Genomic DNA, 17,318 nt, shown 5'->3' with positions numbered 1-17,318 from the left:
GCAATGGCTTCAAGCCAGAGGTGAGTGAGAACCTGGGATTCAAGCATGATAGCACGGGTGATTTCAAGTAATGTTCTTTTTTTCTGTTCCGCCACACCATTTTGTTGAGGTGTATCAGGGCAAGAGGTTTGGTGAATTAAGCCTTTTTGGGTGAAAAATTGGTGCATGTCAGAATTAATGTATTCTCTACCATTATCAGTTCTAATCATACGAGGTTGGGTTTGGAATTGGGTACAAATCATATTATAGAACTCAACAAACACTTTAAAAACCTCAGATTTATGTTTGAGAAAATAAATCCAACTCATCCGGGTGCAATCATCAATAAAAAGAACAAAGGTATGAAAAACCACGTATGCCTACTACAGGACCAGGACACCAAACATCAGAGTGAATAAGTATAAAGGGGACATCCACTTTTTTCATACTACTAGAATACGAATGTTTATGACTTTTCGCCAAAATACATGTTTCACACTTAAAATTAGATTTAAGCCCCACTAAGTTAGGAAAGAGTTTCTCTAGATACCCTATTGATGGATGTCCAAAACGTCGGTGCCATGTTCATAGTTGTCTTTCCTCTGTCCCGTGAACAAGAACTGCATTGCCTTTTCGAATCTCCTCTTCCAAGTAGTACAATCCACCTCTCTCAATACCACGCCCAATAATCTGTCCTGTCTAAGCATTCTACACAATGCAACAACCGGGTTTCATGAGAACTACACAATCAAGCTCTCTAGTGAGTTGACTTACAGACAACAATTTATGAGAAGGTTCGGGAACAAACAAACAATTTTTTAAAGTAAGATTTTTCGTAAGAGAGATAGTCCCGGCTCCGCTCACTTTAATTCCTTCCCCATTAGCAGTTTTAATGACATTTTTCATTGGCTTATCATGAGTCAGAAAATCATTAGGATCATATGACATTGTATCTGTGGCCCCACAATCAAAAATCCAACAACTCTCAAAATAGGACAAGGCATTTAAAGAGGAAGAGGGAGCATGGGTTTTACTAATAAGGGGCACGTGACCCTCCCCTTTATTTAAAGGGTTGAGGCCCGTTTGTTTTGTACCCTTTCCATTTAACTCTAACCCTACTTCACCTTCTCTGTGTGCGCCTTTTGAGGATGGAGTGCTCCCTTCTCTTTGTCTGATACCTGTACTGTTCTCGGTGGTTCTTGGGTTTCCTTCTTCTCTTTCCATGGTGGAACCTTCATTTATACTCCATCCCATGGCAACTTTGCCGGTTCTGTTGCGATCTGGAAATCGGTCCACCCCTTTTCCTCCTTTCTTCTTTGTGTTTGGCCAACATTCTGGGTAGCCTACAAGTTTAAAGCACTCATTTTTTGTGTGTCTTGTACCACCACAGTGAGTGCATTTGAGGTGAGCTTTGTCATCATCACTCCGGTAAGTTCTTCCTTTGACAGTGAACCCTCGTCCGATGCTCAATGATTCTAGATTTGATGAGGGCTCTTTCTTCATTATCCCACGCCTCATTATTTCTCTCCTAATGCTTGCATAGGCCTCCTCCACCGTAGGAGGTCTTGAAGGAGTAGATCCCTCCTATCCTTGTCGAACGTATCATTAATTCCTGCTAGAAACTGATACAACCTGTTTTGTTGAATTAACTGGTTGTAGATGATAATGTCATTTGGGTCTTTCATGGGATTTGGTTGTCTTCTGTCAATTTCCTTCCACAACATGAGTAACTTGCTGTAGTATCGTCCAATTAAGTCTGTGCCTTGTTGGATTTTGTTGGTTTTGATGGTAAGGTCGAATATTTGCAGGCCATCCCTTCCACTACTGTATAGGGTTTCAATCCCTTGCCATAAGGTTTTGGCTGTTGGGAAATTCAGGTATTGATTCACCAGATCAGGGTTTATCTTCTCCAATATCCAAGAGATAACAATCGAATCACTTCTGGTCTATTGGTTGTACGCTGGGTCGTTTTTGGATGGTGGATCGGCAATGATGTGATTGAGCCGATCCGGACCACTAATGGCTAAGTGCATCAGCCTGGACCATTTTGTGTAATTCTGATTTCTTAGTTTTTTCAATATTGAGAGAGTTTGGGTACTGGTTGTGATTTCAGTGGGCAATTTGTTGGGGTTTAACTGTTGTAATAGTTGCAACAATTGTCCCATTGTAACAGGTTGGTCTGGTGTTATGATAGTTTCAAATTCTTTCTCCATTTTGGTTCTTCAAAGGTAAGGTAACTGGTAAGTGATGAAGCTGCAAAAACGACTCAGAATCGTTGTTGCTCTGATACCATGATTTCTGATTGAATATGATTTCTGGTAGAAAATATTAATTTGGCTTAATTTCATTCATTTATAAGGTTGTGTATTTATACAAAGAAGGGCCTTGGGTTACTAGAAATAACAGAAACAAAAAAAGGAAGTTCCCTTAATTACAAATATTAAGTTTTCCTAATTAAAGATATTCTAAATATTCAGTTTCTATATTTTAACATATAGGTTAAGAATACAATACAATTTAAGAGTAATTGATAAATAATAAATGAGTGAGACACTTATGTTGAATAAGGGTTAGTGTATATTTATGAATTCTATAAATTAAATTTAAAGAAAATAAACTTGCAGATGAAAAAAATTATTATTATTTTACAATTGTTATTCTTAACTTTTCAGAAACTTTAGATAAATATTTTAGTTTTGAAAACTTTAAATACAAAATAAAAAATATGTATATTTTTGTCCTTTTAACCAGCCGTGGCATTACTTCATTCATGGTTTCTTAGCCTAACCAGCCGTACTATCACAAGGTTTAGCATGAGTCATACTACCAAGTACCAACACCCTCAAATTTCGGTAACAACACAAAGAAAAGCATGCAAATTTGAGCGTCTATTTTTGAATGGGCGGCAATTTACTTTGATGAGCGAGCAAAAAGATACTATTTCCATTCCTTAATAAAGTTTCAATAAAAAAAATATTCTACAAAATTAAGAAACATACTCAAAATCTTTTAGATGGTGAAAGATATTATTTAATTGAATAATAAATTTAATAGAAGAAAAGTCAGGATCATAAATATTTGTAGAAAAAATATGAGAACCAAACTAATAAAAAATATTTTTATAAAGTTAATAGAAGATATATGAAAACCATAAACATTATTAAAATATTAACATGAGGATAAATAAGGTTATTTTTGTCTAAAATTTGTGATATAAATAGAATGATTCCTTATGTAAACAATAAATGAAACACCCTAAAATGAAAAATGAGAGCTTTTTTAATAAACGAAGAGAGTATTTGTGAAGAGAAGAGGATAATGAGGGGAAATTAAGGGAAAAATAAAGCCAAAGTTTTGATAATGACTTATGTATGAATAGGTTATGAGCACAATAAGGTTTTAAGTTTTCTTTGTTATGGCGTGGACTCTGCGCACAAAAAAATTATGTGAGAATCAGATTTATAATTTTAGTTATTAAATATATTATTATTTATAATTCTCAACTACAACTAAAATGTATAATTAATTAATTGTTGATTTAGACTTTTAAAAATTTAATCATATTAAAAAAATGACTTTTTTTAAACTATAAAAATTAAAAAGAGAAAAAGAAGTGAGTTTAAATATTTATGTGTACAAAAACCGAAAGCGTAAATTCTTTTGAAAAAAGCAAAAAAAAAGGAATTTAATATCTAATCCGGTTTTAATCGCACATTCGGTTTCTACATATTTGGTTTTCTCACATTGAAATCGAATCATAATATTTACTATCCAAAAAATCAAATATTCGAATTTACGGATCCAATATCCCGACCCTTAATTCCTTTTTTCTATCTCTTCTATTATAGTCTCCCTTTCTTTACTAATTATTACTCGAATGCTTCTTTCTTGGAAGCTAATTCACTTCTAACATATCTCGAACACTAACCATTTTTCCTAGTATCATCTTTTATGCTTTAAAATATTTGTGTTTCAAATTTGTTGTGGTTTAGACGAGGAGTGCTCGCTCTTATTCTTTGGACTTTGGAGCATTAGACTAGATCTGGCTTGTTTGGTCAGATCTAGGGGTGTTCAACGGGTCGAGCACTATTTTGAGCTCTTATCTACCCGTTTTTATAAGGGTTTTGTAAGAGTTGGGTTGTAAATAGGTTAGGCCGAGAACGGGCCCTACTACAATAAAAATGAAGCAGGCTATAAAAGAGCCTAATAAGGGCAGAAACGAGCCTTTATAAATAAAAAAACGAGCTCTACTATATTTATTATAAATTAAAATGACAATGAAATTATTAAATATTTACAATTTAATTATTATAAATGAAAATTTAATTATAATAAATTAATCTATGGGTATAATAATTTCTATTAATGAAAATGGGCCGGATCGGGCCAGGCAGTCCAGCTCAAATAAAGCCCGTATAAACTTTTAAGTGCCCTTATCCTGCCCAACCCATGTTCACCTAGGCCCGATTGGGCTCTTAATCGGCCCACTAAACACCCCTAGTCAGATCCCAAGTGACTTTGGATTCTTTAAGTTTTGATCATCATTCTTGATTCTTGTAATAACACCAATTCAGGCATTCAGCTACCATTGCCCAGCCATTTCCGCATTGGCATTGCATTGTAGCCATGCAGTTTTTGAACTAAGCAAGGAGTACCTTCCCTCTGTTATCTCTTAGTGCACATCCCAGTCCTACTTAAACTTTATATTGATCCATATGGCTGATTAGCTTTCACCCTACGCTAAGTATTGGACACAAAGTGTGTAAATTGCTCCACAAAGTGTTGGTTATGTGTTAATCTTTCGGAACATTGTGATATTTAATTTGCGTATTGGAAATACGAATATCATCGTGAACCTGTTGCAAACCCAAAGAAATGAAGTCTTAGATGTCTCCTCGCGCAACCTCTGTGCGACTTCGCCTTTCACAATAAAGTTTGGCTATCTCCTAGTCATAGTTGGCTCTATAAGGGATAAGAGGAGTCTGTGCCCTAAACCCATCTAAAAAATTAGAAAAATGACACTTTAATATTTAGGGGCCTATGATAGGCTAATTAGAAATTAGAGTCTCATTATTTATGTTTCACCTCGGATCTCTGAAATCTTAAGGCCGATTTTGTTCTTCACTAGTAAAGATTAAATTTGACGTTGTCATGGATTCTGCCACCGGGAGTGGGTGTGGCCCGGTGTGTTGGTATATTCTGCCCCTCCTGCTAATAATTTGTGTTGTGCAGCATGCAATAAATCGCAAAAAAAAGCTTATTCATTGAAGTTACTTCTTCCGTTTCCATTTTACAAAAGGTGCCAATAAAAACGATCACGGTGGGACTCGAACCCACAATCTCCCGCTCCGGAGGCGAGCGCCTTATCCATTAGGCCACGCGATCAGATAGTAATAAAATAGTCTATTAATTAATATATATTGAATAAATATTCTTGCACACACTTTTGATACGGAGAAAGATTTTAGCTTTAAAAGACGTTAAGAAATACGGATAAGAAGTTCTGAAAGGTTATAAATTGTACTATTTTTTATGAAGATTAATAGTATGACATCTAAAGTCACAATTAATTTAAGAAAAAAAATAAATTTATATATTGATTATATATTATTTTTATCATTAGATTTGAAAGTTTTGAATTCATATAAATTTATGGGCGACACCAAATTTATGATTTGATTTAATTTTCTAGAAAACATTCAATGATTTACTATTTTTTTTAAAACGGTAAATCCGTATTATAATTATATTTATTCAAAATTTTGGAATATTGGATTGATTTTAATCTTCAAATGAAAAAAAATACAAAATTCTAGATGAGAATAAATGCTCATAATAAGAAAGATATATATTTGCATAAGAGCTATTATTGTAAGAGATTGTTTCTCGATGAGACGACCTCAAAATAAGAAGTCTATATACTAAATAATTGTATTAGTTGGATTGTTCAACTCATGTATAGAGAATGTCCCACGGTAAGACCGTCTCACACAAGAATTTGCTCGTAATAAGAAAGAAATGCATACAGAAAAATAGAGCAAATGAATAATACCTCTTACCTAGTCAAATATAAAAATAGGCAATTTCAAACAATGACATATATTAAGAACAAAATATTTTCAATATATAAACAAAAAACTATAGGAAACGTTAAATTAAAGAAGATTGTATTGCTCGTGTCACTCATATTGCTCGTGTCAATGAGTCGACTATGATTTCAGTATGTTGTTCAAATGTCTTGAGTTTGCTGAGACTTCAATCCATAGTGTAAAAACAAATTTGTATTGCATTGCGTCGTCCGCCTCGTAAAGCTTTAAAAAAGCAAATTGATATTTTTCATGTTGTAATGGTGTAAAAAACCGTGTTATGGATAGTATTCAAGGGATATCACTAACGTTACCGCATCACCGTTTCGTTATCGCGATTAAAATTGTAGCCATTATCGCATTTTTACACTGTGCTTTAAGCTTGGTTGCTAACAAGACTAAAACAACTTTGTTCATCTTTAGGATGCCTGATGCTGTTGAGCCCTAGGGAGCCTTAACCCCCTCTTGGAACGTTTGTAGTTTGGCTATTTTCCATGTTGTACATTGGGTTCCTTGCTTTTTTAAAATTTCTCTTTATCAAAATAAATTATTAAAAATGACTTTAGTTGCTATAATTACAATACTATTAGAGTAACATTCTAGTAATGATATGTTTCTTTGATTTTTGACGCATTTAATATTTTAGATTTTCCATTTAGGTGTCCAGCGAATTTTGGGCATAAAATCTGAATTCTTGAATTAAGTTTATTATGATTAATGAATATATGTAAATTTCTTGACAATTTGATTTAATGTTTAATATACAAGTTATTTAGATCATACTTTCTCCGTTCTCTAATATTTTTCTCATTTAGAATATTTCATTATAAGGAGAGAGAAAATTTAATTAATTTTTTTGACACATATTTAGAAGATAAAATATATTAATGTGAGATCTCGTTGAATTCATCTTGTATATTTTTTTATTGCATATTTTTTATAATTTTTTATTACATATATTTAGAAATATTAAGATTTAAAATTTACGTAAAAAACTATGAAAAAACAAATGAGAGGAAAAAAAAGAAACGGATAGAGTATTAATTAAGTCATATTCTACTTTAATTGATTGGAGCTATGATGATTTGTACGAATTAAAGTGGCTTGCCCCATTCATAAGTTGATATACTTCTATTAAATTGACAGTGTGACAAATCCTCTTAGTTTGTGCACATGAACACATGGGAGTTTGTCTGGAGTATCTGTCCCAACATGGCTTCAACTGATGACCCTTATATTTTGTCTAGTTTAAGAGCATCTTTATAAGTTACTGTCTAAAGTTTGTATAACATATTTGGGAACTAATATACACTTTTATTCTGAAATGCTCATAATTAATTATAATATATTATACAGAAAAATTATTGTAGTAGCAAATATAATGAAATAAAATTAGTATAATATTAACCCCTTAAATAAGTAATAGATGGGCATACATTTGAATGTTTAGTTGAATTTCAAGTATATAATTTAAGCTGGATTAGTATATAATTTAAGCTGGATTAGTAATTTGATTTTCATATTGAGGTTATTTTGAGTAGATGCCAATTTAATTTAGTTTTTATATTAAAGTTATTTCGAGTTATGGAATATTCATTTTTGAGTTTGATGTACATAAACTAAAAATATTCCATTTTGAATCAATTGGTCAAAGAGAAACCTCATATCTTATTAACTTTTTATTATTCTAATTTTCATATTTTAATTATTATACGAGAAAAAATATAGTTATATGAGATTTTATTTTATTTGTTTTATGATGTATTTTGAAACAAAGCAAATATAACTTGAAAGATTGATTCATTTGGTAATCCTACCTTGATTGTGAAATAATATAAACAAAAACAGAAGTCTTTTTAAGGTGAAGTAATTAATTAAAAAAAGTCACTCCAATCAAATAAAATATATAGTATTACACAAGAAAGAATTGTCAAAAGTAAATGTAAAAATAAAAATTAAAAAAGAAGTTGCCACTTTACATCATCAACATTAGGTAATCCAATCAAAGAATGGATATGAACTCATAAACCATAAATCAAAATCAAAATAGAAGTCCAAAGGCCAAAGCAACAAGAGACGCAAATGCTGTAGGGAAGAATGTGGAAGCGTCGGAGGCAGGTGCCGGAGCAGGCGCGTCAACGGCGGCTACATTTTGTACGGAGAATACAGCGATGAGCATCAACACGACGGCGAAAGCAGCTCTCATTCTCATGGCCTCCATTTTTGTTAAGTTTTTGTAAAAGATTGAGGATGGAGATTGGAGAGAGAATGGACTGAAATTGGAAGAGAATTTGAAATTTGAAATGTGAATTGTGTAGAAGAATGTGGAATTTGGGGGTTTATAAAAAGGGGGAGAGAATGGGAAGACGGGCAGACCATGAAAAAGAGCCGTTGAGAAAGGTGCAACGGTAGGAATTGGGTTAAAATAAGGGTGTTGCTAAACTTCGCCACCCTTTTTATTTTTTCGTCACCTCCTCCAAATGAAATTATGAATTTGCCCCTAATTTTTTAAAAATTACAATTTTGCCACTCATTTCAAATTTTTTATTTATAATAATAATAATAATAATAATAATAAAAACAACAATAATAAAATTAAATAATTATTATTATTATTCAAAAAAAAAAAAAATTAAATCGCCCAAAATTGGGCGACTCAATTTTTTTTTTTTTTTTTCTTTTTGGAAATTAATAATAATAATAATAATATTAATACTAATAATAACAATTTATAGATTAATGTGGTCTATTAGCTCAGTTGGTTAGAGCGTTGTACTAATAACGTGAAGGTCACAGGTTTGAGACCTGAACAAGCCATTATTTAATAATTATTAATTTTTTATTATAAATATGATAAAAAATTAATAATTATTAAATAATGGCTTGTGCAGGTCTCGAACCTATGACCTTTACATTAATAGTACAACGCTCTAACCAACTGAGCTGATAGACCACATTAATCTATAAATTATTATTATTAGTATTAATATTATTAATATTATTATTATTATTATTATTATTTTCCAAAAAGAAAAAAAAAAAAAAAATTGAGTCGCCCAGATCTGGGCGACTCGAGCATGATTCAGTCGCCCAATTTTGGGCGACTCAACTTTTTTTTTTTGAATAATAATTATTATTATTGTTTTTATTATTATTATTATTATTATTATTATTATTATTATTATTATTATTATTACTGTTATTATTATTATTAATTTTATTTATTATTATTATTTAATTTTATTATTGTTATTATTATTATTATTATTATTATTATTATTATTATTATATTTAATATTATTATTATAAATAAGAAATTTGTAAGGAGTGGCATTTTTGTAATTTTTTAAACTACAGGGGTAAATACGTAATTTTAAGGGGGTGACGAAAAAATGAAAAGGGGTGGCGAACTTTAAGAATTGGGTAAAATAAAGAAGCTGCCCGTTGCCCGAGGTAAGTGAGGTTGTTTTGACAGATTGGAAAGTGGGTTACAGCTGGTGATTTTGAGGATTTGGGTTGTATGTGGGACCCTTTTTGATGCTTCTTATTCAACTACCACATTCGTTTTTTACTCCAATTTATTTCTAAGAGATTCTTTATTAATAAATAGAGGTATTTGCGACTAATAATTTACAAATTACGTTTTTAGAATTTAGTTAATTTTTGAATTATAGTTTTAATATATTTTTACGAGCCAGATCACCAAATGATCATTATCTACATTAGGTGAAATTAGAAAATTTTCGATCACTAAAAGTTCGATATAGTTCGATATCATGTGTTTAGTGATTGTAATTCGCAAAAAAAAAAATAAAAATTGAGACTATAATTTGAAAAGTGTCTAAATTTTAAGATTGTAATTCACATATATTCGTAAAATATTGATAAAAGTCACTAAATTGTAGACAAGATTAAAAGTGAGAGAAAATAAAAAAAATTTTAATAAAACAAAAACAGTGCCTAATTAAAAATATTTTAAAGTTAAACGAACATAGTATAATTAAAAAGAACATGATAGCCTACTTTTCGGGAAATAATTTGCAAATTGTCCCACATCGAAGAAAAAAAAGATATTCACTCTATAAAGTTGAAGTATTACTCTTAATTTTTCTCTTCATTTGGGTATGCACACCTATTTTTTAAATTCTACTTTCTCCTTCTACTATACTTGCTATATTTGTTTTTTTACACAATTTAATATATTATTTTAATTATTTATATATTAGACTATTAACATTTAAAAATTATAAAAAGTTAATATTATGAAATAATAGGATTATACGAATCAAATAAGGTTGCACTTAACTATATTTTTTCTTACACATTGGCTAATTTTGCACAATAATTATATTTATCAAATAAAATCTTCACAATTTAATAAACTTTAACAATACTAACAGTAATATAATAAGTATTTCAGAAGTGAAAAATCATATTGGCAGATAAGTGTGAAAAAAATCCGATTCAATTCATTATTGGATTTTGCACATGTCTATTGCACTGATTGAGATTGAGTCCACTTTAATGGGCTTTGATATGGAGTTTGTACCCCCTTTTTGTCATTAGTTTAGTGTTTAAAATAATAGAATTTTTGAAATACATAAGTAAAATTATCAAAAAAACATACATTAAGTTATATTTCAACTTATTTTTAAATATAAGTACCTTCAACTCAGAGCTCAGGTTCGGTTCTAATCGCAGTTAGTAACTGCGAACAGAGGCAAACTGGTAAAAAAAAATCAACCAAACTGCAAACATGATATTTGGTCAAAAAAAAGCCAACTCAGTTAGCAGTTAGCAAATGCAAACAACTCCTTTGGTTTTTTTTGAATCAAACTTTTTATTCGCAGTTAGCAGTTAGCAAATGCGAACAACTCCTTTGATTTTTTTTGAATCCAACTTTTTATTCGCAGTTAGTAAGTGCGAACAGAACCCATACCTCAGATTTGAGAATTAGGTGTTAATATTTGGAAATAAGTTGCAACATAGCTTAATGTATGCTTTTTTTTTTTGATAATTTTACTTATCTATTTCAAATTTTCAAAATAATAGTTGGTCTATTGAGAGACGTCTTTCAGACCCAACTCGTCAAAAGTTAATTAAACTAAAAGATGATAATAGGCTGATTAAATTAGAGATGATCTTTCAAAGAGTCTGTCTTTTATAAGAATTTGTGTTAAAATGATCATTTAGAGCTATTAATGCACTAATAATTGCAAATTATAAATACATTTTAGTTTTCAATTCCAACTTTCTGATTAATAAGTGTAGGGAGGGGGGAATCTCCAATCTAATTTTAAATTTTATTTTTTATAAGCTAAATACACAATGTATGATCACCAAATTTTGGGAGAACAACATAAATATAAAAAATTTATAGATGAACGAAAAAGAAAATTTAAATTCATAGACAAAAGTAGGAGAAAATGTAATGTCACATCCTCAAATAAAAATTCGGCGAATTCATTAGAACAATCGATAATAATGCATATAACAAATTTAAAAGAACAATACAAAGGCTAATTAATAATTAATTGGGTTCTATCTGTATCATAATCCAAATTAACCTTTTAGAAGGTTTAAGTTTGTTGCATGTAAATCAAAATATAGGAGCGTTAGACAATTAATTGTTGGTTGGCTTAGTTGGTTTATTTGTCAATGTAATAGCGTTGACTCTTTTTAACAATAATCATCCAAGATTTGGACCATTGCAACAACTAACAACAAAGATTTGCCTAAATGCTAGCTGGCAATTACAAGAGAGCTTCAGAACACCTCAAATCAAGAAGCACATCAAACATAAGCTACACCCAAAAATGCAAAAAATCACTACTTTTATAAAATCAATTGCACGCAAACATGCAAGCTTGTAAGGGTTTTAATTTTTTCTTACCATCAAATTTTTTCCAAATAAATATTTTAATAAATTATTTGGAAAATTTTATATTAATTGAATCCAAATATTGTTCATTCACTCAAAATATCTAATTGTCAAATAACTAATATTACCCTCTATTAAGGTTGTGAACTTCTGACGTATTGGGTAATTTATAAACCTGTCATAATAGATGAATAATAAGTGATAATAAGTGAGATAGTGCACTAATCCAACAACATAAAAGAGGCCCATTTATTTAGTTATACTCATAGCATCCATAGCAATTGCCATGCTACATGCAAATTATACATACAACCCCTTGTAATATTGGAATAAGTACCAAATATCAATACATAGGAAGCATATATCTTAAATATGTTATATTTTAGTCCATTCTAATAACACAACATATACTGCATATATATATATATGGCTTAGAATGGACTATAGTCTATATTATTCCATTAATCGAACTCTGCATAAACCACATTAGCAACGATGTGGGCCTTAATTAATGTACGAGTATATGCATCAATGTAGGTAAAGGAAGACGATGCTTCATTCAAGCCCTTTTCAACCTCGTCCCAGTCTATGTTCATAAATTTCTCTAAAAGACCACAATATCCATACGTCTGCACAAATAGCACCACTTAGATTGTATAAAAATATAGGTGGTTGGGTAATTACCTATCGACTTTTTTAGTTAGCTTGTTTTATCTGTTGTAAGTGCTTATCGAGATGTTTGATAGAATTTAATATTGATTATTGGCGGTTTATTAAAGAAAAAATAGACGAAAAACCACAAGCCTACCAATGCATGTCAACCTAGAATTCATTTATTAAACACCCCTTAGACTTATCAACTTGTTTTTAATATTCAAAAATCATTTAGATGATGTTTTTTGATTATTGTTTATTACGATTTCATGTGTCTTTTTCCAATTTTTAACACACGGATGTCAATGCATATTTTTATCTTTAAAAATAGCAAATATAATTAAAGTACTAATTTTTGCCAAGTTTTAATATTCGAGTAAGTAAAAAATGACTTGAAAACTTGTTTTTAAACCCATATAATATAAAAAACTAATTGTCAAGTATTAATTAAAAATTACATGGTATTTTATGTTTTTAATAGTAATATGAATAAAACAATAACAATTGATAATTTGTTGTATTGTATCTAACCGACTTGAAACCGAGCGATCGATTTGACATGTCAAGAAAATCGGATCTTAACTATGAATAAATTTGCGAATTATGACCTTAATGTTTAATTTTTTGTGAATTACAACCACCAACATATCAAATTACAGCCTTAATGTTTAATTTTTTATGAATTATAGCCACCAACATATTTATAAATATGAAATTTTGACCACTTAAACTGAAATTTCGACTACCAAAATGGTCGGGACACTTTAATTTGGCTTGAACACCGTAAAGTTTTATACTTTGTTGGTTGTTTAAAAAAATAAATATGAAGATTATAATTTGCAAAAAAGCAAAATTATAAGGTTATAATATGCAAATTATTCATTTTTATATTGGAGTACAAACCTTCCTTATATTTTTTCCATCCTGAATAGAGTCAGACCAAGCCAAGAGATAACCATAGTGATTAGATGGATCTTCACTAGTTTTGCGAGAATAGACCACAGCACTCTTTATACCATTTTCCTTTCTATCTGTTTGAACAAAACTAGCTGATTCCTCAATAACATTAGGATATTTGTTAAAGAAGTCACCAGACCATATTTTCTCAGTAAAAAGGTACAAGGGTTTGTGGGTACTACTCCTGTTGTACAACCAACCTCCAAAGATCATCTCATCTTGTGGACGATTTTGGTTAGCTTGTTTGATCAGCTCGTTCATTGCTAATTCATCCTTTCTTGCTGCATCTTGAGCTGAAGCCATATATTTCTTGCTTGCTAGCTTGGTAACGATAAAATTTCTGTTAGAGTTTTAGAACTTGATTTCTTGAGATGTGTGAATACTAGAGAGAAGTTCTATACTCCAATATTTATAGACCACCTATGAGCAATGCGACCCTTTTAATTTACTACTTTTTCGTCCGTTTTTTTTTGTCTATTTTATTTTTTACACGCATTTTAAAATAAATTTTAAGTTTAGACTTAATGTTTCTAACTACAAATCATGAAAAATTATAAAAATTATATATGGAAATTCTTTGCATCAAGATTAATCTAACAAAATCTCACATAAATATATTTTATCTTCAATTATACTTTAACTATCAATTTTAAATTTATCTCTCTTAAAATGAAAAAAACCTTAAAGTGAACAATAAAAAAAGAACGAAGAGAATACATAATGTAAATTAAAGTCTGAGTTATTAAATATTATGTAGAAAATTCAAATAAACTGAAAATAGAAATTTACTACTAATAGATATGAGTAAAACATGTAATATAATAGGCCTACCATTTTAATAAAATGTTTTTATGTTTTAATGAGTTCATCATTAATATTAATACATACAAACATTTTATTAAAATGTTAGGGCTTATTATATTATATTATACATGTATTGCTCATATCTATTAGTGATTTTAGTTGTAAGATTCTTTCTAATAGTAAATTTCTATTTTTGATTATTGAAATAATTGAATAGGATAAACTTATAGTATATGTTATTATATTCTACATATTTTTATTAATTAGGGCCTAATTTATTATTAAGAGTTAATGAATATTATATAAATTATACATCTATATTATAAAAATATTTTCTAAAAACAAATTTTCCAAAAATGCTAGCTCCATTTTATTCACTATTTTGCTTTATATATATTATTTTTATATCTTAATACACCACTTTCACAAAATATCCACGATCACTTTCTTCTAATGTAAAGTATTATTATTAATATATATATAGTATTTGTTTTAGGAAACTACTTTTATGATATAATTCTAATACATGTATACAAATCAATATATATTTTAACCTCATTAGTTAATTAAAACTTAACAATAAAAATCTGCATATTTAACGACAATATTCAAAAAGTATACAAAAAAGGTTGTTCTAAGTTGTTAACTTTTGTGATTTAAATAAAAAATTCCGATAATTAAGTAATATTATGATAAATCATAGATAAGCATGTATTTGGACTCTGGAATAACTATAAAATAACTTTTATGATGGACCAAAATATATATACCTTTTCTATCATAAAGAATATGATTCTTTCTTCCACATAGAAAAAGCAATGTTTTTTTTTGGCATCTATTTATATCCTTCATAACGATTTTTTAGAAAGGAATTAATTTCCTGCAAAATTATTTTATTTGTAAAGAATACATGTGTTCTAATTTTTTTCAAAGGAATCTGCATCAAACTGATGTGAAATTTTATTTAACGTATAAAAAATACAGATAAATGTGTGGTAAGCAGATTGAACACAACAAAATTATAATTAATAAAATTTTGTGCAATATATAAAATTTATTAGTATGAAATACATATAAATATAAATTCACTTAAAAGATGCAATTACTTTATAAAATTTACTTTAGAGGAAAATGAGAAAAATAAATAAGAGCATAGGAAATAGTATATTCAAGAAATCACTTTTTGGTTAAATTTCAAATATAACTCAATATTCACCAATAAACTGCCCTACTCATAACCTACAAAAATGATTAAAAAAAAGTAACCATCAACTTTCAAAACATTAGCAAAAAGCTACTTAAATACATAATTGAATGTTACAATTGAATAGATAACAAATAATCAATTGAAGAAATTTTATTGTTTTATATTGCTTACACCTACATGAATAGGAAAAAAAGTACTTTTTATACATAAACAAAAAATTGTGAACTCTCTAAAATCGGGTCGTATGTGATAGCTAAAAAAACAAAAAATTGTGAACTCTCTAAAATAGGGTCGTATGTGATAGCTAAAAAAACAAAAAAATGTGAACTCTCTAAAATCGGGTCCTATATGATAGCTAAAAAAACAAAAAAATGTGAACTCTCTAAAATCGGGTCCTATATGATAGCTAAAAAAACAAAAAAATGTGAACTCTCTAAAATCGGGTCCTATATGATAGCTAAAAAAAACAAAAAAATGTGAACTCTCTAAAATCGGATCCTATATGATAGCTAAAAAAACAAAAAATTGTGAACTCTCTAAAATCGGGTCCTATATGATAGCTAAAAAAACAAAAAAATGTGAACTCTCTAAAATCGGGTCCTATATGATAGCTAAAAAAAACAAAAAAATGTGAACTCTCTAAAATCGGGTCCTATATGATAGCTAAAAAAAACAAAAAAATGTGAACTCTCTAAAATCGGGTCCTATATGATAGCTAAAAAAAACAAAAAAATGTGAACTCTCTAAAATCGGGTCCTATATGATAGCTAAAAAAACAAAAAATTGTGAACTCTCTAAAATCGGGTCCTATATGATAGCTAAAAAAACAAAAAATTGTGAACTCTCTAAAATCGAGTCCTATGTGACAGCTAAAAAAACTAACATTAATAATTGGGCTAGAATTAAAACGAATGAAAAAATAACAAATGATAACATTATAAATAAAATTGACCTAAAAAAAATCAAAAGTATGTAAAATGTTAAAGACTATAAAGAAAAAGGAAATAAATGTAGACTAGGAGTTTAAATATATGACAAAAAACTAAAAAAGGAAAGCAAAATTGTGGACAAGAAGAATTGAACCACCGACGTAAAAAACAATAAGCTAGTAACGTCATCAAGCTATTAATGATAGCTATAATTGCATTTTCATGAGCATTTTATATAAACAAAAAGATCGAGGCTTCAATAATGAAGAGTTACTTGCCTTCATATCGATATATACTTCCTTCCTTCGATTTATTTGCTACATAACAAATATCAATACTATTTATTGTTCAAACATCTTTTATATATTATGGTTAATGTGTAAGAAAAAATATAGTCAAATAAGATCTTGTTTGAATCGTTTAATTAACTTTTTATAATTTTTAGTTATGTATAATTTAATATATAAATGATCAAAATAATGTATTGAGTAGTATAAAAAGTCCAATATAACAAGTATAATGGAACGGAGAAAATATAATTATAATTTTTTTTATTAAATTTGTATTTGAAGATATTGAGGCTCGAAAAAATATGAATAAGAAAATTGGACAAACTTTTAAAAATAAAGAGAGTAACTCATTAATTTAACAATAACAATTTGCATATGTTAACCAAAATATTCAAAAAAATATATGAACAATTATTCCGTGTAAATAAGTAAAATTCGGGTAGAATTATAAGTGTACACCTTTGGACCAAGGACATAGGAATGAATATAAAATAACGAATCGAATATATGTTATATATGTTAGAGTATATA

At 29.0% G+C, this 17,318-nt stretch overlaps 2 protein-coding genes and 1 non-coding gene across 3 annotated transcripts; all 3 read right to left on the bottom strand.

Annotated features, from left to right (window-relative positions):
* Positions 1-5,291: 5,291 nt before the first annotated feature.
* TRNAR-CCG (transfer RNA arginine (anticodon CCG)) lies at positions 5,292-5,364 on the bottom strand. Its single transcript has one exon. It is a non-coding gene; the product is annotated as a tRNA-Arg (tRNA).
* Positions 5,365-7,927: 2,563 nt separating this feature from the next.
* Positions 7,928-8,402, bottom strand: LOC130802719 (arabinogalactan protein 14-like). Its single transcript, XM_057666760.1, has one exon. The coding sequence runs from the start codon at positions 8,284-8,286 to the stop codon at positions 8,107-8,109; it is 180 nt and encodes a 59-aa protein (XP_057522743.1). The 5' UTR covers positions 8,287-8,402; the 3' UTR covers positions 7,928-8,106.
* A 3,774-nt stretch (positions 8,403-12,176) lies between these two features.
* LOC130803265 (uncharacterized) lies at positions 12,177-13,951 on the bottom strand. The gene is made up of 2 exons (XM_057667467.1): positions 13,504-13,951; positions 12,177-12,575 (listed from the first exon to the last, which is right to left on the bottom strand). Exons 1-2 carry the CDS (start codon positions 13,858-13,860, stop codon positions 12,408-12,410), a joined length of 525 nt encoding a protein of 174 aa, XP_057523450.1. The 5' UTR covers positions 13,861-13,951; the 3' UTR covers positions 12,177-12,407.
* Positions 13,952-17,318: the final 3,367 nt, after the last annotated feature.

This window comes from Amaranthus tricolor, chromosome 16 (genome assembly GCF_026212465.1).
Source record: "Amaranthus tricolor cultivar Red isolate AtriRed21 chromosome 16, ASM2621246v1, whole genome shotgun sequence".
NCBI classification, from domain to species: Eukaryota; Viridiplantae; Streptophyta; class Magnoliopsida; order Caryophyllales; family Amaranthaceae; genus Amaranthus; species Amaranthus tricolor.
Note: the sequence above shows the minus strand (reverse complement) of the source record. Positions and strands in the feature narration are given on the sequence as shown.

What these genes read in the sequence shown, in the direction of transcription:
- LOC130802719 (XM_057666760.1), bottom strand. Translation starts at nt 8,286, where the DNA reads ATGGAGGCCATGAGAATGAGAGCTGCTTTCGCCGTCGTGTTGATGCTC.
- LOC130803265 (XM_057667467.1), bottom strand. Translation starts at nt 13,860, where the DNA reads ATGGCTTCAGCTCAAGATGCAGCAAGAAAGGATGAATTAGCAATGAAC. An exon ending in ATGGAAAAAATATAAGGAAG is followed by an intron (nt 12,576 to 13,503) that starts GTTTGTACTCCA and finishes CTATTTGTGCAG; the next exon opens with ACGTATGGATATTGTGGTCT.